General features: G+C 39.1%; 1 protein-coding gene across 7 annotated transcripts in view; it reads right to left on the bottom strand.

Annotated features, from left to right (window-relative positions):
* megf11 (multiple EGF-like-domains 11) overlaps positions 1-21,786 on the bottom strand; it is an 85,462-nt gene that overhangs the window by 47,775 nt on the left and 15,901 nt on the right. For 5 of the 7 annotated variants that reach the window (XM_082539031.1, XM_082539036.1, XM_082539033.1 and 2 more), the window contains 6 exons: positions 16,383-16,511; positions 13,155-13,263; positions 11,816-11,917; positions 11,335-11,435; positions 7,078-7,170; positions 6,897-6,917 (listed from right to left, as the gene is read on the bottom strand). In XM_082539031.1, coding sequence (XP_082395157.1) covers positions 6,897-6,917; positions 7,078-7,170; positions 11,335-11,435; positions 11,816-11,917; positions 13,155-13,255 — 418 coding nt within the window. In that variant the 5' untranslated portion in view covers positions 13,256-13,263; positions 16,383-16,511. The remainder of the gene's footprint in view (positions 1-6,896; positions 6,918-7,077; positions 7,171-11,334; positions 11,436-11,815; positions 11,918-13,154; positions 13,264-16,382; positions 16,512-21,786) is intronic. The other 2 variants (XM_082539034.1, XM_082539037.1) reach the window with 1 other exon arrangement.

Raw genomic sequence — 21,786 nt, 5'->3', positions numbered from 1 at the left:
AGTCTGAGGCGTCACAAAATGAAGCATGGGATATTAAAGCAGAAAGCACATTTCTACTACACAGATGGGAAAGATGAACACAAATAAATCATGGCAAAAAAAAAAAAATTCATTCCATGATTCTAGCTGCTTTATTGGGTAAATACGGAGAATTCTCAGCTTACTAACACAAAAACATAAGCAATCATACTAACAATAATCATACTTGAGCTACATTCACAACAGCTGACAGGCATATTCAAACAATAATACGACATCATGACTTTTAGAAGTCAAATCATCATGGCTGATGATACTACTACATACTTACTGGGGGGCAAATGACTACAAAAATTTTTTTAAGACCATGAGGAGTCTGGCCTTCTCAGGTTTTTGAAGCCACTGGTCAGAATAGAAAAATAATGACACCGATGGATGGGAGGAGTTTTGTCAATTCTGTAGAGACCTAACAACACAGATCCACAGTGCATTTTGACACCATGTGCAACTGTATCCAATACTCAAATGACTGAAACAAACAACGCATTAGGCCAGAAAAATAAGGGTGACTTATAGGCTGTAACATGATCCTAAAGCTGCTTTGTTCTGCATTAGTATTCAGGAGATATCTTATCTCTCTAAACTGTTATCATAGCATTTCAGCTATTTTAGACACACTGACCTTCTCTTAAGGACAGGAGATAAGGCTTTTTAATGTCCTTATTAAATCAAGCCATCTATACAGGCTCTCAGAGCTGGGTGGTGTGTTCCAGGAGTCCTTAACTCTCTCTCTCTCTTTCTCTCTTACTGACTAATGACAAGCATGAGGGTGATAATGACCCTCGGAACTTCATGTTATGCCATCCTAACCATCACCATGCACCATGAGTATGACATCCACCTGCTTTTTATATGTGAAATACTAAGAATTCATACATGCATCTCTCTCTCTCCTCTCATATATATATATATATATGTGTATATATATATATATATATATATATATATATATATATATATATATATATATATATATATATATATATATATATATATATATATATATATATATATATATATATATATATATAATCACAGTATGCAGCAGACATATGGATGTACAACACATCAAACCTTGAAGCAGATGGGTTACAGCAACTGGGTGCCACTCCTGTCAGCTAGAAAAAAACAATTAAGTTGCCTAATCTGGTAAATGTCCTTTATCAATGTCTCATTCAGATGTTAGGGAGAGAATTTGGTGTAAACAACATGACATTATGGATCCATCCTGCCTTGTTTTAAAACTTCAGGCTGGTTATAATGGTGTGGGGAATATGTTCCTGGCACGCTTTGGGTCTCTTAGTACCAACTGAGTATTATTTAAACATCACAGCCAGCCTGAGTATTGTTGCTGTATTTTTTCCGACCATATCCATTCCGTTATGACCACAGTGTACCCATCTTTAGATGGCTGCTTCCAGCCTGCTGATGCGCAATGTCACAAATTTCAGATTATCTGAATAATGTTGAGTTCACTGTTCTCAATTGGCCTCCACACTCATCAGATCTAGACAGATAAGATAAATAGATTCTATCTATCACACGCATACATACAAAGATACATACCTAACCCCCACCACACACACACACACACACACCTACACACACACACATACACACACACGTCAGGCATTCTCCCAAAAGTAATGGAGCAGTGAGCTCTTGGGGAATAATAAATCCTGCTTAATGGGATGGTACAAAAAAATCTTCAGAGGCTGGCAAAGTCAATCTGCATGCTTGGCCAATGAGGCTTGTATGTACAGAAAGTATAAGAGACATGTAAGTGTGTGTGTGTGTGTGTGTGTGTGTGTGTGTGTGTGTGTGTGTGTGTGTGTGTGTGTGTGTAAAAGATTATGATTATTGTACTCAGTGAGAACATTTTTCAGTAATGAATATTTAATTCATTTTGGATGTGTGCACGTGTGTGTGTGTGTGTGTGCTTGTCAGGTTGTAGCCAAGAATGCTGTCAGCTGTGGTGTGTGCGCCACATTTCATTTGATGGACTCAATATCAGTCAGTTGAAGTCTCTGCACAGTGATTTACACTACACATAAGTCACACGAGTCAGTGTGAGGCATGCAGGGAAAGATCTGAGAGGCGTGCTGTCTGAAGCATGTCCTGAAACATCTCTTTCAGAGCCCGAGCAGCGGCATCCACATGGTTTAATCTTTTCTGTTTAACAGTCACCACTGGGTTTTAAAATTGCACACAACCAACTCGAATTACTAAAGTTAGCATGCAAAGTCCTTCTTAAGTTCTAAATAGCAAGTAATGGACTATTAGTGAAATAAAAAGTTTAACAATTTGTGCTCACTATTTCAACTGTCCAAGACTATAGTTATATATTAAGTTGTTAGAGTTTTGCTTTTGAATGCAAGGCACTACAAATTTTTCCTAACTGCACCCAAATAGTAAACAGAATGACAAGATATATATATCAAAGTTAAGATCATGTGGACCTTTATTGTTAACTGCACAAATTAAATAGGAAGTCGCCCACATTACCTGTTCCACAAAAAATTTCACAATGCCCCCAAGTGGCAGTGTGAAGCTACAACATGTATATGCAGGCCTACAAAGCTGTGTGTGGAACATATATACATAGAGACTACCAGCACGCTACCATGTCGGGACCTTAAGCACAGCTTTTGCATACTTGGCAGTACACAAAATGGCTCCGCCATCCACAGGGAACCCGGAGTCATTCACAAAAACAAACCTCTGCGAGCACAGTAGGCCTCAACTGCACTGATGCAAGCACACACTTGCACAGCGGCACGAGGCTCTATAGATCGGTCCGTCTTCTGTCCCCTTGAGAAAAACTGTTGCCTGGGCGCTTTGATCTATCAAAATGAATGAGGCAGTTGGCATCGACTGAAATAAGCAGCAAGGAACCCACTTCAGAATGATAGAGTTAGAATATTTATAGTTCTCCAAAAATGCCTCTTTACATGCTTGTATAATGAGGAATTCAATCGATGTGGACGTCTTTTTAAAAACACGATTCACTTTTTTTGCTTGCTGTTGTTGACGTGCAGCCGTCATCTCAAAGAAAAGTGACTTGTTGAAACACACATGCTCACAAACAAACGTTCAACACTCTGTCTCTAAGATTAATGAAGGGAGAAGTTTCGGGAGCAAAGTAAGGTGACATTTGGAGTGATGTGTCAAGTGAGAGTGAATCTCTGTGTGCTATGCCGATGTTCAATGTAATTCAGTCCCTTGGTCTTTGACAGCAATGCATATCAATGTCCTGCTGCTGTGGGATTGGAGAGAAACCATCTGGCTTAGATGCTCTTCTGAGAATAATGTGTAAATACTGTCGACGTGTGCCAGAGGGAGTCCTCGTGAGAGTGTTTTTCAAGTCAAAATGAAGTTTAACAGCTTCTGGTCTGTTGGTCTTGGTCGGGCTACTCTTTCGTTTTACATCTACAGTTGTTGGGGCAAAACAAGCTAACAAAGCTAAAAGCACAAATCATTTAATTCTGTTTGAGCCACATTACTGTGATTGCAATCCCAAATTCCTAAATCAAATAAAAACAAATCATTGATTTAAATCCATAAAAATGGACAGTTTTAGTGGTCAATTAGCATTTGTAACATCTGATCTGGTGCAGCATAGCATAAAAAAGCCATTCATCAGCCACATTTATCAATTAACCATGTGTATAGCACACACAGCAATAGCTGCTTTGCCATCTGAATACATGAGGGAGGAATATGTTACCTCATGGGCCACGGCTGACCAAACACATTAGATTTGGCTGTTAAGTGTGATAGATTTCTTTTTAGAATGCAAGGGAAGCTTTGCGGTTAACAAACCTGAACTACTTCTTGGACTTTCCAGATACTTATATCGGTGGCATTGATTCTTAGAATCTCTGCACAAGTGGGCGTACATTTTCCACCACGATAGGGGAAAGAAATCTCCAAGAAGGCTGAGGAAAGAAACATTAAAAGCTTCATATGCACATTTCTTCTCCCCGAGCACCAGGAACATATCATTATCTGACTGAATCACATGACATCAATGATAGTGCTTCATTGCACCTAATATTTTACAAGCGATGGCAGTCACGGGTAAATATACCTTACGACATCTATCTTGATCATTCTTTTTATTTGAAAGCTGTTATTACTGTAGCAAACAGTGACCCGGTGTGACAGACTCATCAAGAGGGATTAAATCACAAGAGCTGAAAAATACACGGAAATAAAGGAGGGGAGAAAAAAAAAGGACCAGGTCATTTCTCTGCAACTTCACGAAGAGTCTACTGCTAAACCCAAGAAACTCATAAGAGTCTCTAAAAAACTTTATATAGATTTTATTCAATAAACTGATAATACTCTACAAAGATTTGATTTCCCGTTTTATCTCATACTGTGTGCTTCTTTTTTTACGCTAACATCTAGTATATTTGCTGCAAACTACAACCAATAACAGCAGTAGCATACATCAGAAATCTAAAATGACTAAAGACATACTGTTCGGTCCCATGAGCAGAGCTCCATCTATCTGAATTGCCATTGCAAAAATAAATAAATAAATCTGCTGCTGTCCCTGCTTTATTGAACCTAATATTTTTTGTCCATTTTTTTTTATTTACATGGTGGAATTCCTATTGTGAACATTGTTATTTCTCCAAGACAAACCCTACTGACAAAACAAAGTATACACAGTGGTACAGAGAGGACAAATAGATGCATTTCAATATGAAAAGAAGAGAAAGCAAAAGAACAGACAAAACAAGCACAACATTGGGGGGAAAAACGGACAAAAGCAAACATTAACAGGTACAGGGCACTCTTTCAATGCCCTAAACTGTTAAATTAAAAAATAAACAACTGATTCATGACAAGTGATTAGGAGAACATTTTCAAGACCACGTTCCACAAACACAATGTGCAGGCATTAGAGCAATCACACTAACCAACAGCGGCAATTAATCATTCATCACTCTGGGAAAACAAAGCCTCCCCTCAAAATACTCAAAATCCACACATGACAGAAAGCAAGCATCACTCATTTGCTTTTTCTGTTTTATGTGTGGTCCACATCTACCAGTGTGTCCTTGAGATGAGTCTGAGACACCCCGGGACTCGAGGCAGGTCACAGGGCAGGTCTGGTCTCAGTGGGAATATAGCTTCAGGCCGAGAAAAAGGATGAAATGTTTTCTGGCTACAGCAGGTGGACAACAGCAGGCGAAAACAAAAAAACAAACCAAAAAAACCCAAAAGAAACCAGGCTAGATCTCTCTTCAGCCTTCACCACCACTCCCAGCACAATTTACTGACTTTCTCCCACCTTATCGCCTTCCCTTTTCTGGCAACAAACAGTGCAACTCTTTATTTCCACCACCTGACCCATATACAAAACTGTTTCCTGGTGGGTGCTGCTCCAGAAACAAAGTCCAAGCCTTTGATCCAGCTCCAGATCATTGGCTGAAAGGCTGTCACTTCAGCTTTAGACCGCACAGCATCCCACGGCAGCTCTTCATCTCCAAGCCTGGACGGCACACTTTTTCTTTTTTTTATTTTAATCACATTCACAAATCCTTTGTCATATGATGAGCTCATTTTGCCTTCTCACCAGCTATGGAATTGGCTTTTATGTGAACACAAACACCTCAAGTCAAACATAATAGTGGTAAAATAAACAGCAAATAAAGCATGACATTGATTGTGTTGGAGCTGATTTGGTGTTAATGTGTGTATTTCAGCCCACTTGTGCCATAATATGAAGCCTGCATCCATTTGCATAAAGACTTTTACCTAACCGCCTCATCTGTCTGTGCTGAGCGAATGCAGAATTTACAGTGAAAGACAAAAAAAAAACCATGCTGCACCATTTACACGAAGGAAAAAGAGGGCAGATTTAATTTAAAAATTGGCACACATTCCTTATTTCGACAGATGAAAGCTCGTAAATGAAAAAACCTGGAATCATGCCTGGTATGGAAATCTAAAGTTATGAATAATGCCTCTGTCTCAATCATCAAGTCTGTTTTAACAAGGTGGATTAGCCAAGCGCCTGCAGGCTCAAACGCACACACGGCTGCACTCCTAACCAACTAAGAGTGGGACAAGAGTCCCCGAGGGCCCTGAACCTCACACATCCTCCCTGTTGGACCCTCACCAGTCTGTAGGAGTGAGCAGCAGCAGCAGCAAACAGCTCAGGCTTGTCATTTATGCCCATGAATCCACCTCCGATAGGCCACTGCTGCTGCGCAGGCAGCTGATTTACACACAGTTGCTAATCAGCGAATGGCTCTCCTGCTAATGAAAACTCATAGATCTATACAATAGCACTACTGATTTGATTTTATCTGCCATAACTCATTCCTAAATATGCAACGGTTAAATGCAACTGGGAGTGGAGAGTTGAAGTTAAGAATTAGAGGTCAGAAATGTTGATGCAGGAAATGGTGATATGTTGCCATGGCTATTGCTATATTTGCCCTAAGTATAAAAGGCCTTCTGTATCTACATTTCTCTGCTGGCATACGTTTCACAAAGGAGAAAATAGACTCTTCCCTCCTGCCTGGCCTCAGTGACACTCCAGCATTTAGTTGATTGCAGGATGAATATGTCTAACTCCACCCTCCCATCCAGCTCTGGGTGCTGAGGAAACCCCAGTAAATAGAAGACCAATACAATGGCTTGTTTCAGCTTGGCACTGATTCATCATCGCACTGAACAAGCCACGGGCATCAGTCTAATCATGATTAAGACCATAACAGAGAGTTTGGTAGACACGGGGGGAGGGGGGGGGAATGCAACCATCCATCCATCCACTATATTCATCAGGCAAATCACTTCCACTTCCAGCAAATGAAAATGAATTCATTGTAACTTACCTGTTCCATTGGCTGTGCTTGCTAAGAAGAGAGGATACAAAGCTGAGCAGCTTTGAGGTAGATGGGCATTGTGGCAAAACACACTGAGAGCAAAGTCTTATGGACTAACTGGCTGTGAAGCCATTTAGAAATAAATGGGTCTAAATGGTTAACTGGAAAATTAAAAGAAAAGTGCCCTCACCACTGGAGCAGTCCAGTCCTCCCCATCCGGGCTCGCACTGGCATGTATCGGGAGACACGCAGCGACCGTGGACACACTCCTCTGTGCACAGAGCTAAAATAGACAAAGACATTTCCTCATCAGTACAGTTTATAATTGCATTGGAACACACACACACACACACACACACACACACACACACACACACACAGAGTGTAAACCGTCATTAAAGCACTAATAAACAGCATAATTAAAAGCACCAAGATAACAGCTGAAAGAAAATGGCCCATAAAACTGAACACTCAATATCTCCTGAATACCATCAAAGGACTGAATCTTAGCTCTGGCGCTCATATTTAACATCCATCTCAGCTACTTGACAATAGGCTAAACAATTCGTTAGCAGCCAAAGTCCTTGGTCAACACTTGGTTTATCATGTAGCTTTACTTTCCACAATGACTCGCTATCGGCAGGTCGAGGCATGACGGAACAAGCTGTAAATCCTCCCTAATTTGATCAGCCAGTGCTTTGTCATATAGTGATGCTTTAATGTAGCAGGTCCAGGCACTGCAGTGTTTACTAAGTATGCAGTTTTCTTGATCATTCATATTGAACAACACAGCGCCCAATTGATTGGGCTGGCATTAGTATTCTTGCAAGTGTGTTCACAAGAGTTGGATTTTTTTTTTCTTTGAGCTGGAAAATAAAGTGACCCATGTGGATTTATTTTTTCCACAGTGTTTCAAAGTAAGAAGGAAAAGGATGACAAAAATAGGTACTTAGCATTAATAACTATATGGCAGCCAAGGTCATCTGGCCAACAGGGTTAAGACAGACAGGCTCTTATCTGAGGAAGGAAACACGACGAGAGAGAAACTCCGCCTGATGGGAATCAGCAGTCCTCTAACATGGCCTGTGGAGGGATAATACGCAATCCAAGGGCGACAGAGCAGACAGTCCATGCCCTTAACTGATCAGAGCTCATCCAACACTCCAAGTTCTGCTTCCTTTGTTCCTTATTTTTTTGTGATGTGGTCAAAAGTGAAAAAGGGACAGGGGATAGCATCTAGCAGTTTTTTTTCTTAACAATATAAGTCCTGTGTTCAACACTATGGCACCCATGCTGCAGGCACAGAGGTCAGGAGGAGCTGGCTGCAGGCCTGAACAGTGCCGCTATAGATTATCACTCAGTCAGGCTTCGATTAAGCTCCACCACCAACTCAAAAGATGCAGCAGGAAAGGAGAAATAGGAGTGAACGCCAGACAGCAACAAGCTGGCGCTAATCGCAGAAATGCTCCCACGGCAAAAATGGTAAACCAGAGATTGAAAGATAATTCAGGGCAGATTTTCTGAACATCACTCTGGCAGAGAACTGTCTAATTACAGTAAGCCAGCAAAAAGAAAAGGGGGAAGAGCTTCAACATTTGTGCTGACGAAGGTAGTGAGATCGACTACCTGTAATCAATGGGCCCCACAGTATGCAGAGTATTCAAAGAGAAGAGGAGACGAATTCAATGTCACCACGATGAGTTGATTTCGTTTAGTTTCAATCAGCAAATTCTGATCAGCGAGAACAGGGAAATGCAAATGTGTCACATCCTTTAGAAAAAAAAAGAAATATGGAAATGAAGTTTTGAATATGGGAGAAAGGATAAAGCGCACCCTTCTCCTGAGATCTGAACCGGTGTACTGAAGGGATGGCATAATAAAGTAGGAGGTAGGTCTTTCATTTTAATTGAAATTCATGAATCACTCTGCCTAACTCATGTCTAAGGAATCTGTTGGAAAATTGAGTCTTTCATCTAGATAAAAGGCTAATCTAACTCATTATGCAGAGGTGTTATCAGGACGGGGAACAATGGAGCTAATTGGTGATTGTCATGCAGTGTTAATAAATTTAATATTTTTACCCAGGAAAACCGCAATCTTTTAAAATGTTGGATATTATAAATCTTTACTGTCCCTTCCTGTTGTGGAAAGCTTTCCTGCAGTAACCAAAAGGAAAAAAAGGGTCTACCAGTGCCATTTTTTTGCCAGTGTTTATGATTCTTGTAGTCGTAGTGCTTTGTAGTGGAAAACGCTTGAAACGAGGTGATGCAGCTGATGGTTGAATCATTCTAAGACAGATGCCAGCAGAACCTATCAAACAACTTCCTGCATAACTTCTTTTCCGGGCCTCTGTCTAGCACAGAGACGATTTATTTTAAAACTGTCTTTGAAACATTAAAAAAATGCAACAAAGCCAAAAATGAAAAAGAAATCACAGGCACACGATCCCTTTCTGGAGCCAAATCTCATCATCTTACTGATGGTGAAAGCTCAAATGTGAAACTTATCAAAACCCGACTAATTCTGCAGCGAAGGTCTTTTTTAAAATGGACAGGCAAGAGTCACGCAGGAGTCATCTGGCCTAAATGTTTTGCGAAAAGAGAGACTCAGAGCCCCGCAGAGCCTGTCAGCCTCAGAAGATATTACGAGCTGTTGTCATTAGTGAGCTCATCTTGCTTCCTTTGCACAACTGTAATAATCATGCTTATTAGGTGGGAAATGAGTTCCTCACATCCTCTACATAGACTAGTTACATATTAAGCTAATGACTTACGACAGATCAAAGGTCACAGAAATAATAAACACCTCTCATTGGAAACTTCAAGCACTAATTAGAAAAAAGCAGATCAAAGTTCAGCGTATCACAGAGCGCCTTGACAAAATGTTAAAAAAATAAAAATCACTTCTTACAGACAAAACGAAACACAACAACAAACAAAGAAAAGGCATCTTTCAAGAGTGTCGGAAGCATTAGCATTTTGTGTGTTTCTGTAATGCTTGCTCCACATCCCCAAATTCATTAACTGCCTCTCACTGGAGCTAATGTGAGTGCTGATGTGGTGCCATATGACAAAAAAAAAGAAAGGAGGCAGGATTAAAAGGCAAACCCTCTTGAAGCTTTTCTGACTCTTAATGAAACAGACTTCATGGGGAAAAGCTACACTAAACTAACAATACACAAGGGAGGGATATTTTACATTCAGTAAACAATAAAATGTCTCGAAATAGATGACTTGAGTTAATTTTGGTTCGATTTCCTCTATAATGCTCCCTTTTGTCACTGCATGCAAAACAGCTTGGGGAGTACAAATCTCTTAATCCTAGTAGTGAGAGTGCTAGGATTAAAAGAGAGCAGTCTGCAAAGCCAGCAAAAAGCAAAAACTGCCCTCTTGGCCCCTATCAACTCAATCTCCTCTATTCACCTGACACAGGCCGCAATGGCCTGATACTGTATTATACAAAAAATAAAGCACGCTTATTGATAAAGACGAGCCAAATTCAAGAGGCGGCATCGCAGTTAGCAGATTCACCTTGTTAACACCCTGAAAAGACTATTAATGAACAAATGTCTCTGTTGTCAGTTAAATGGTTAATGAATACATTATTGATCAGTCTGCTCCTCACTTCTCCAGACTCCCATATAATCACACGGGGTCTCACTCTTTGTTGGCTGACTTCCTGGGGAGCTGTTACCCCGAGGCTAGGAAAGCTTAGACAAGGACAAGCTCAGCTGTGGTCAAAGAGCACACGGTGGGGTTACTATATCAGAAGCTAGCTTATGTTGCAAAAGATGATGAAAACTATTATTGAAGACCAATTTTAATTTAAATTCTTTTTTAAGGCAAATGAAATATTCAGTGAGGTCAGCGTAACAAATACTGTGAACAGCTTGCAAAAGTGTTCAGTTGAATGCGTGCGAGTGAAATTATACATTGAAGCTATTGAATTGACAGTGAATGACTGTTTTAAGCGCACTGTTACAACCTAATTTTCAAGGCCCTTGCTCTTTTAAGTTATTGAAGTCTGTTGTGGTTTTATGGTGGGTGCTATACATCCTTGGTCTGTAACCAGTATGCTCTCGGCTCGTTAATTTTTCTCATTGTTATACAACTTCAATTAAGCTACTCTAACAGAAAGAGCAAAGCAGGGAGCAGACCATGTTGTAAAACAGTGAGTGACCTTATTAAATCATGCTCAGTCATTTTAAATTGACTTAATCCGCATATTATACATGGTGGCACGCTAGCAAAGAAGGCAAGAGTGGACTGCTATTGAGGGATCAGACAGGAGACTTGGGCAGCAGCGGCCTGTATGGAAGTTGCGTCTTTACTTGCAAGCCACTCAGACTAAAAATCAATCCTAATATTTTATTTTCTTAAAATCTCCTGCAGATACAACCTGAAATGTCATGAGCAAAGACTTAGGAATTAAAAAAAGGTGCACTCACGAACACACAAGTCTCCGCTTTCAAAGTAACCAGGGCAACACTGCGAGCGGCGCCTATACATGGTCCTCACTCCCCGCCGGTAAGCTGTCTTATAGCTGATCCTGAAAAAGCAGACACACAGGGACAGCTACGTGAGGTAAAGAGTGATCCTTTCTGAAGGACAGGAAACAAACAAACTCGAAACAGTAACTTAATGTTTTGTTGTTATTTGTCATTTTATCAAAGTACGCACAGAAAAATCATTCTTAAGTGGAATTTTACCCCCAAATAAAAATCCGCTTGTAGGAGGTCTCTGTTTATTCATTTAGTTGATGGAGCTATCAACCTTGATGAAGCAATTAAAACATAACGTCTTCAAAACAACACAATTACAGTCACTGGCATCCTCTGGGGGTACAGTAAAGGTCGTGCTACTTATAACAAAAACAAAAAAACAAGTAAAATATAATAAGGAAACAAATTCTGAGACCTACAAACTCACCTGTGCTTTGTGCATTTAAACCAGTTGAGGATGTCTGTGCATCTAGTGTAATAGATCTGGTCGAATGGGTGAGCATAGGATTCCTGGACAGTCACCGCATAGCTGAAAGACAAATGTTTAAGGACACCAGTTGCAGAAAAAAGGACTGTACCATACTTTCTTGTACTCTGGCTTATTATTTCTACCCCTTTAAATTGTGGTAGAGATTTAAAATGTATTCTCCTCTAAATTTTAGATTCGGATGCTGTGCTCTTTACTTTTTACATTTATTTGACTCCTAGAATTTTCAGCATGGTTTCTGTTTAAGATCTTAAATGTAAACAAGCGCCTGTTAAAATCTTGAAATGCCGGTCCTATAGTCTCCAATAATTTTGGCTTTCAGTCCCTGCCACAGGCACAAAGAAAAGCAGCCATTAGTCTCGGCTTCTTGTCATCTATTAAATGTCTGAGTGTTGTAATAAGCTCTACCTAGGAGAAATTTACCCTTTGAATTTTTTACATGGTTTGACTTAAATAACAATTTTAGAAAAAAATGATGAAAGGTGGCATTATTTAAAAAATATTAGAGGGAAGTCAAACATTTTAAATATTTGAGCAGCCAAACTTTGTTTATTTTTCTTTTTTGTGAATCATCACAAAAAAATCATTTTTTAAATCACTTAGACCTAACCCTACCCTAACCCTATTAAACTGGGTCAGGTTTTACCAGCTATAGCAATAAAATGCTAGTTATTAAGAATCAGAAAGTCACTGATCCCATTTTCAACACAGTGTCGTTTTCCTGCATAGTGAAGCTTTGACTTTAAAATAAAGGGTATGAAAACGCTAAAAAATAGTTGATATTTATGATATATGGTCTGCGGATATTGGAGGACCTAAAAGCCATAACCATACTGCCCACTTAGGGAATCCATTTCGATGCCAACAAGGTGGAACCACAAAGTACCCTCACCTTGGTCAGGCAATAATCCAGATAATATATCTTCACAGCTTTCTTTCCTCCCCTTTGCGCCACAGACAGAAATTATTCCTGCTTATTTCTCATAAGTGACACTGCCCAGCAAAGCTAATAATTATTCAGGCTCTGTGGCATTCGCGATTGATTGGGATGAGAGTACACTGATCAATCTGCCTGTGTATTTCATTTGAAGCAGCAGCACCTCCCATCTCTCCGAGCTTGGCAACTTGAGCCGCTGTGAGATCAATACTGCTGTATGGACTTTGACAATAGATCAGAACTTTGGTTAAGAGAAGATATACTGAAAAAGTTTCAGAAGTGACAACGTCACTCATACGAATCAGCGTTTTCAGACGATTAAATACAAGGGAATGTGCTTACCTCTCCCAGTGGCTGCAGACATTGGGGTCATCTGGGTTGAGACTCAACGCACTGGTGGTGAGCGCAAGGAGCGAGGCCAGCAGAGGAACTGATGACCCCATCCTTCACTCTAAGAAGGAAACAGGGAGGAAATGTAGACAGTTGGGTGGTAGATGATAATTTCATTACATTTAAAGGAATAGTTTGACCTTTTAAAAACTGGCTTATTTTATTCCTGAGAGGTTTATCACATTAAGCTTCATTTGCTTGTTTGTATGTTAATGTGTTTTGTGTATAACAAGCTGCTTGAAGCTAATTGCCCCTAGTGGGATTAATAAACTTGTTTGTATTATATTGTGCCAGTTTGTTCGGTAAGCCTGATGTAATTGCAATTTCCAGGTTCAAATGCTTTTGATGACAAACACAAGCGTAAACTCTCCAATTGATTCATCAATACTCTGAATACTCCAGTATTGTGATTGTCTAGCAGTTATCTCAGGTGGAATAATCAAGGGTACAATATAAGCATCAAAAAATAACAGTATTTAGAGGTTGGGAATCAAAAGGTTAGCAATAGGCTGTGCAGTTGGTCTGTAGGTTTTTGGACAATGACACCAGGTTTAATGTTGAGCTCGATCACAGCTGTTCAGACCTTTCTATTTGTAAGTGTCCTCACTTTTTGGGACTCTTGTTTTATAATGGTAGACATTAGAGATGCATGAGTGGCGACACAAAGTTCCCCAAAGTAAACCATGGGGGATAACTGTGAAAAAGTTTTTATATCAAACAACCTAATCAGACACTTAAATCACCCTCACCCAGATTAACATGGACATAGCTAACAAAGGGAAAGAGCACCGAGGCAGCTGCAAGTCAGCAGCCTCGGTATTAGCAAAATGATCAAAGAAGTTATGAGGAAAATGATGGATGAAAAAAAAGAAAAAAGGGTTGGTGTCTGGTGAATTTAAACAAATTGGAAAAATATGTAAGTGCAATTTGTTTTGTTATACAAACTTGTTGCACCTGCTTTTGTTTGAGGTAACAATATATCAGGTGAATATTCGTGTACAACAACTCACGTTGACTTAATTATTTATACCTTTTTTCAGTAGCAGAGAATTGTTTTGGAAATTGTTTAAAGGAGAGAAGATTCTGTTTCTTTCTGTAGTTTTGGGGAAAATGTAAAGTTTAATAATTTATTTTATTATGTGAATAATATTTTACACTGAAGAAAAGTCGTTTTTTTTTTGTTTGTATATGCTCTCATTTGTCATTCTTAGAAAAAAATTGCAATTGGCAAAAAGTCAGTATAAGCATGTAAAAAAATAAATAAATCAGAAATTTCAATCAAAAACGTACAACTGGTGAATCTCTACTGCATATGGATGGTTACCATGGATATGGCTATTGACTAAATATACAATATATCTGGGATACTATTGTTTTGTGGGACTTGAAGTTTGACTTAACTGGACTATTTAACTCTCAAATACACCATAGCACTTTGTCCTCTGAGGTACTTAAAAGGACACGAAACCTAAATTTTTAAATATCATTATTTTTTCAAACCCTTTAGTGGTAACTCTGCCATAGAGTAAGACTCAACTGTGCTAAGCTAAGCTGACCAGCCGTTAGCTATAGTCCCCATATAGTGGTGCATTTTCTTAGTTTATTTCCCATAAAAAACACACCAAACTATTTTATTTAAGTAGTTTTCACCTTGAAAACACTGTGTGTTCAATGGACACCTACTGTAGCAGCAACCTTTGGACCTTCTGTATAGACGTAAAGTGTCTCACTTGTGTTTTCTAGGAGGCAGCTTGCATGCCATTCAGAAACAAAAACAGGGAAAAAAACCTTTTTATTCCACACATAAGAAAATGGAATTCTGGTTATATATATTTTTTATTTATTTATTTTTTAGAAAGAGGGGCAATACATATTAATGAACATTTTAACAAATGTAAATATGCCAGATTATAGCCTTGGGCTAATTTCCATGTGCAGACCCTCTGCTTTGCATAGCTTTGTTGGTAAACTGTGACAGTCAGAAAACTATTGCTCCATGTCCTTGATGACCTTCTAAGATGCATGTGCTGGCCCACCAATCTACTACATCTGCCTAAACAGAACAGATTCACAACAGCCAGACGAATTAATGGAGTATAATATCCTAAATCACAAAATAAATTTACATAATCAAGATCAACCATTACAATTGGTGCAAATAGAAGATCATAATAAAATATTTAAATGTGGCTCAAGCAGAATATTGGGCTAAGTTATCTATGGCTCTAATATCTACAGAAATGAAACCACCCAGTGACAGAGACAGACAGGCTGTTTACCCAATCAGGATTTTTCATTAGGCAGAAGAAGAGCACATATCATCAACAAAAGTGACAATGACAGATTAGGTATAGAAGTCCAGGTATAACACGTGCATGACTAACACAGCAAATTTCAGTTTTGCACAGTAGTAATAAAATACACAAGTACGAAGTACACGGAAAATGTTACAGCGTGGCATTTTGAGCAAAAATAATGAATTGTAATAAATTCAACATGATGCGTCTTTGTACAACTCAACATGTAGTAATACATCCATGTGTGGGCTGCGTGTGCTCTGCATGTGGTTTGCCGTGTTATGGGGATGTGTTCAATACTTCAGAGTGACTGTATCCAATAACGCACAAATTCACATGTTCAGCTAATCTTCTGCATTGATAGATGCATGTAGTTCACTCACATGTGAAAGAAAATCAATCAGAGCTCCACTTCCTCTGAGCAGCAGTTCATCTGAACAGGCAGAGGTTAAAGCCATGTTCATTTCCTTAACAGGATGATTAATCAAGATACACATGTGTTATGGGCTACAGCTGCTCTCATATTCAAGCGCTGCTCTGAAACAGTCGGGTTATACGCTACTACAGGGACACTGCTTGATGAACCAGAAAGCTTTTACTGTTTCTTTGATTAGACCATCTTCCTCTGCCATTTAATCTGAATGACTGTGGACAAGCTCAATATTTTTTTTATTTATTTTTTATTGTTCTCAATCACTAGTCTGAAAGGGGGTTAAGAGGTAATAAAATTGGGATTATCCTAAATATGTGGCAAGATTAAACAAATCAATGACTATTAGTAAGCTTTAGAGTGTGGTCTGCAAGCAAATTAAGTGCCACAGTGCCCTCAAATGAGGAGACAGTGACAGATCTAATAGCCAGAGGCGTGTGGCCTAAAGCTCACCTAATGTTGCAGCCTGTGGTCTCTGGGTGTTTTCGGTGGCTGCTGAGGGGGCTCTGGAAGCAGAAAAAACACAGAAGTGCCAGTGCGCACACATACACTTGCTGGGTGAGGTGATGACAGGTCGCAGATCTGTGGGAGAGAAGAAAAATAATGAGCTTATGATGACACACAGAAGACACATGCTTCCTTGCTCGCTCTCACATGGACGCACGCACACAAAAATAATAAATTTCTTATGGGATCAAGAGTCTCAACAGGCATATAGTTCAACAAAAGCTGCTCTTGAAAGGCCAGTTTACGCTGCGCAGCCTCCACATTCGAGCACACGGTTCTCATTTCCACCTACCTGGTATCCACATCCACACTAACTTACCCACAGGAATAAAAGCCTGCATTAACTCAAGAGGGGCTAATACAATGAACTCTCTTCACGTTTCAAACTCTGTGAGTGGTTTGTCCACAATGTGACAAGATCACATTAACTGTGATCATTAACAAAGCCTACACAAGGTTTATTGCAATAATTTGGAGAACATTCATGTGTTTATCATTTTTCTCATTACATGGCTTTCGCTGGGAGGTCAGAGTGTAGGTTTGAGATTTTTTCGTCCTTCATTTGCTATGAATTCTAAATTAAGATGCAAACACAGCCACAACAAAATAAAGGCTTAATAAATACTTTCACATCATTTCTTATTCATGTAAATAGTTTCCAAGGCCCGGCGATGAGAGGGAAGACTAAAGAATTACTGTAGGTCCCCTTATTACGTCTGCTGAACATTAAGTCAGACTATGCTAGTCTGAAGCAATTTTAAATCTGCAGCACAATTATACAGCCGGTCAACAAATACAAAACAATGCACTCCCACTGTTATTACAACAAGCATCAAGAGAATGCTTGATTTGATTGGGTTAAAATTATCACCGTAATTATTAGGTTTGTGGGGAAAAATAATCAATACAGCATAGTATTGCAATATTTTGTCTATGGATATTATGTTGATACAGAGACACCAAATATTGATATTTTATTAAATAAATTAAAATACTGTGGGAATGTTAAGAACAAGCCGGCTTGAGTAAGCTTTCATTAAATTAGCTGGGTGCACTTAGCTTGACAAAGCTATGCCTATATTCAGAGCAAGCTAATGGGTCAGTCACACAAGTAAAAAATAGGATGGAAATCTTGCATCTACAATAAAAGGAACAAAAAAGAAAACTCCGTGGCTACTTTGTGATTGTTTTGAATTTTTTCACCAAACTGTTGATGGTGTTGCACACTATTGATCACAAGGTCGGCTAAGAGGAGGCAAACTTTCTCCAAACAGTCACAGTCTCACTTGGGATGACTGCAGTCACACTCAGAGACGTTGTTGAAGGTTTGCAAATAATCACTAATCTCTAATTTAAAAAAGGTGACAGATAGCCAACATGTTGCCATCAGTTTGAATGAGTCTTTGTCAATGAGCCAACTTGAGGGGACTCGGCTGTAGGGACTGGTTGTTATGAGGTGCCGTAAGGGACATTATTACTGAAACGCTCTCACACACACAACTGAAACGCTCTCACACACACTACTGAAACGCTCTCACACACACTACTGAAATTTTAGCTCTCACACACACTACTGAAACGCTCTCACACACACAACTGAAATTTTAGCTCTCACACACACTACTGAAACGCTCTCACACACACTACTGAAACGCTCTCACACACACTACTGAAACGCTCTCACACACACTACTGAAACGCTCTCACACACACTACTGAAATTTTAGCTCTCACACACACTACTGAAACGTTCTCACACACACAACTGAAACGCTCTCACACACACTACTGAAACGCTCTCACACACACTACTGAAACGCTCTCACACACACTACTGAAATTTTAGCTCTCACACACACTACTGAAACGCTCTCACACACACAACTGAAATGCTCTCACACACACTACTGAAACGCTCTCACACACACTACTGAAACGCTCTCACACACACAACTGAAACGCTCTCACACACACTACTGAAACGCTCTCACACACACTACTGAAATTTTAGCTCTCACACACACTACTGAAACGCTCTCACACACACTACTGAAAAACCAAGTCATTTCAGTTGAACAGGAAGGCATTTCAGTTGAACAGGAAGGCATTTCAGTTAAACAGGAAGGTGTTTCAGTTGAACAGGAAGGCATTTCAGTTGAACAGGAAGGCATTTCAGTTAAACAGGAAGGTGTTTCAGTTGAACAGGAAGGTGTTTCAGTTGAACAGGAAGGCGTTTCAGTTGAACAGGAAGGCATTTCAGTTAAACAGGAAGGCATTTCAGTTGAACAGGAAGGCATTTCAGTTAAACAGGAAGTTAATTCTTGACAAGGAAAAAGTGTTAGATTTCAAACAAACCACTACACAGATGTCTACTCAGCAACCTGTTAGTTAGGGGTGGGTTTTTATAATCGATTTATTGATTAAAATCGATTCTGGCTTGGATAACGTGAAATCGATTCATTAAAATCCTGAATCGATTTTTTAATATAAATTTATTTTACCCGAAATGCCAGAATCTCTGGTGAAACCTCACAAAATTTCAACAACCACCAAACAGCTAAGACAGTAAATGAGAGCAGGTACACGGCTTCTGCACAAATACGTAAACACACAGCGCGGACCCGCGGATCAGAATCAGTGAGATGTCGCCTTTCTCACCCGACAGCACGGACACGGTCGGGGCTGAAAGCCGACAGCTCGCTGACTCTGATCTGTCGGCAGGTCCGCGCTTTGTTTTCACGCCGTTTTTGCGCCGATTCTAAAGCTGTTAGTTTTATCTCTCTCCAAACAATATTGACTGAACCAGCAGCAAAAGAAGATCCAAACTGCGCTTCACATAAACATCGTCATGAATTCCCTCACTGTTTTGCTTCCACCACGATAAAATCGCACGTCATGCACAGCCCTCTCTCTCTCTTTCTCTCTCTCTGTACTTCAAGAACAGTTTCCCGTCTAAAAATCAGTTTTCTGTATTATTCGCTTGCTTGTTATGCACAAGTCTACTGTTGTTTACAGCGCAGTCGGCCGCTGTTTTTTTTTTTCATTTTACATACTTCCGAAAAGAAAACCTAATTTCTGCCGTTCAATACTGAATAAATTTAAACTTTTTAAAATTATGCAAAATGCAAAACGTTAGCCGTGTCTCTAATAAAACCGCTGTAACGTCAGAGGTAACGTTCATATGTTGATTAATGGTTTTCTTTCGTTTTTGATGTACTGCAGAATATTTTTTATAAAATCCCAGGCCAGGAAAACCACCTTCATGTTTTTATGTGTTTTATCTTCAGATACTTTGACACAAAGGCATCTGCTGTGATGCTCACACCTTTGATAAAGTCTTGCGTGTGTCAGCTTCCTTTTTTTAAATTCAAAATTTAGAATAGCGGGAGACGTGCATTATCCTGGTTATTTTTTTGGCATATGTGCTTTTTGTCTTTTTTAGCAAAGAAAAATATCTTAAAATCATCAATAAAACCAGGGAGAGAAGGCTTAGCGTTCCTCCATTTAGCACAATGGATATGATATTTACTCAAAAGTATGATGATGTTAATAATGTCTGAGACATCCAATGCTAGATGATCCATATAAAAAAAATTATGATGTAATTCAAACAGTGGCACATCATTAATATTTAGGGAAATCCAATTTTTTAAGTTGCACCAAATACATTGTGTGATAGGGCATAGAAAAAAAAAGATGTTCTAGGGTTTCATTTTCATCAGTACAAAAAGAACACTGATCCACCTCAAAGCCAAATCTCTTTTTTTAGAAATTCTGCCACAGTATTAGTTTTGTTTAAAGTGTGTTTCTTTAACTTTAGGTAGAATAGGCTATTTCATAAATTTTTAGTATGCTTTATCCAGTGTATATGAAATAACTAAATTAGAACCATGCCATGTAACCATTCTGTTGTAACTATGAAATATTTTGTCTTTGAAGAAACTACTAACAAATTTCTTATTGCATTTTTATCAAACAGCTGACATTGCCCTAGCAATAAATTTGGGAGCACTGATGAGAAATTATTGTATATCATAAAAATTTTAATCAAATGAAGCAGAGGCAGTGGGACCAGTTCACAAAATTTGTTATATTCTCTTTGAGAACAGTTTAGACAATATTTTTCTGAAAAGTCTGTGTAACTTAGAATGACACCGTTATCATCCAACAAATCTGTTATGAATATAATATTTTTGTTCAAACCAGTCACTCTTGAAAATTGATTTTTGATTAAGTGTTATTACCCTATTATTCCATAAGGTTGAATTATGGGGAGAAGTTGTGGGTAAATCTCATTTTCCCAAAAATGCAACGTCTGTTTTGGAAAGTTTGATATCTTTATGGGGATTTTATTTGCCGCAAAATCACATTTCAAAATAAAGTCTAATCCTGTATACTATTTTATTAAACAAGAATCATGGGATGTGGAGCTAAGTAGAGTCTGGCTGTGACAGACAAGATTTTAACCATTTAATTCTAAGGGTGCCAACCATAAATTCCAATTCTGGAGTTTTGATACCACCTTTATTGTATCCCTTCACAAGCTGAGATCTTTCTATGTAATGGGTTTTATTCCTCCACAAAAATTCGAACACATTTCTATTTATGGTTTTCATGATATTTATCGTTTTTTTATTTTTATATCGTTTACGTGGCGCAAAAAAGGTTGGGGACTGCTGTACTAGCAGGTTGCTGAGTAGAAATCCTTGTAGTGTTTTGAAATATACCACTTTTTCCATCAGTTTCCTTGTCAGGAAACAACTTCCTGTTCAGCAGAAATGCCTCTGGTTTCAGTAGTGTGTGTGAGAGCGTTTCAGTAGTGTGTGTGAGAGCGTTTCAGTTGTGTGTGTGAGAGCGTTTCAGTAGTGTGTGTGAGAGCTAAAATTTCAGTAGTGTGTGTGAGAGCGTTTCAGTTGTGTGTGTGAGAGCGTTTCAGTAGTGTGTGTGAGAGCGTTTCAGTAGTGTGTGTGAGAGCTAAAATTTCAGTAGTGTGTGTGAGAGCGTTTCAGTAGTGTGTGTGAGAGCGTTTCAGTAGTGTGTGTGAGAGCTAAAATTTCAGTAGTGTGTGTGAGAGCGTTTCAGTAGTGTGTGTGAGAGCGTTTCAGTAGTGTGTGTGAGAGCGTTTCAGTTGTGTGTGTGAGAGCGTTTCAGTAGTGTGTGTGAGAGCTAAAATTTCAGTAGTGTGTGTGAGAGCGTTTCAGTAGTGTGTGTGAGAGCTAAAATTTCAGTTGTGTGTGTGAGAGCATTTCAGTAGTGTGTGTGAGAGCGTTTCAGTTGTGTGTGTGAGAGCTAAAATTTCAGTAGTGTGTGTGAGAGCTAAAATTTCAGTAGTGTGTGTGAGAGCGTTTCA

Source organism: Aulonocara stuartgranti (genome assembly GCF_965226115.1).
Source record: "Aulonocara stuartgranti genome assembly, chromosome: 7".
Classification (NCBI taxonomy): Eukaryota; Metazoa; Chordata; class Actinopteri; order Cichliformes; family Cichlidae; genus Aulonocara; species Aulonocara stuartgranti.
The sequence above is the reverse complement of the archived record's forward strand: the minus strand, read 5'-3'. Positions and strand labels throughout refer to the sequence as shown.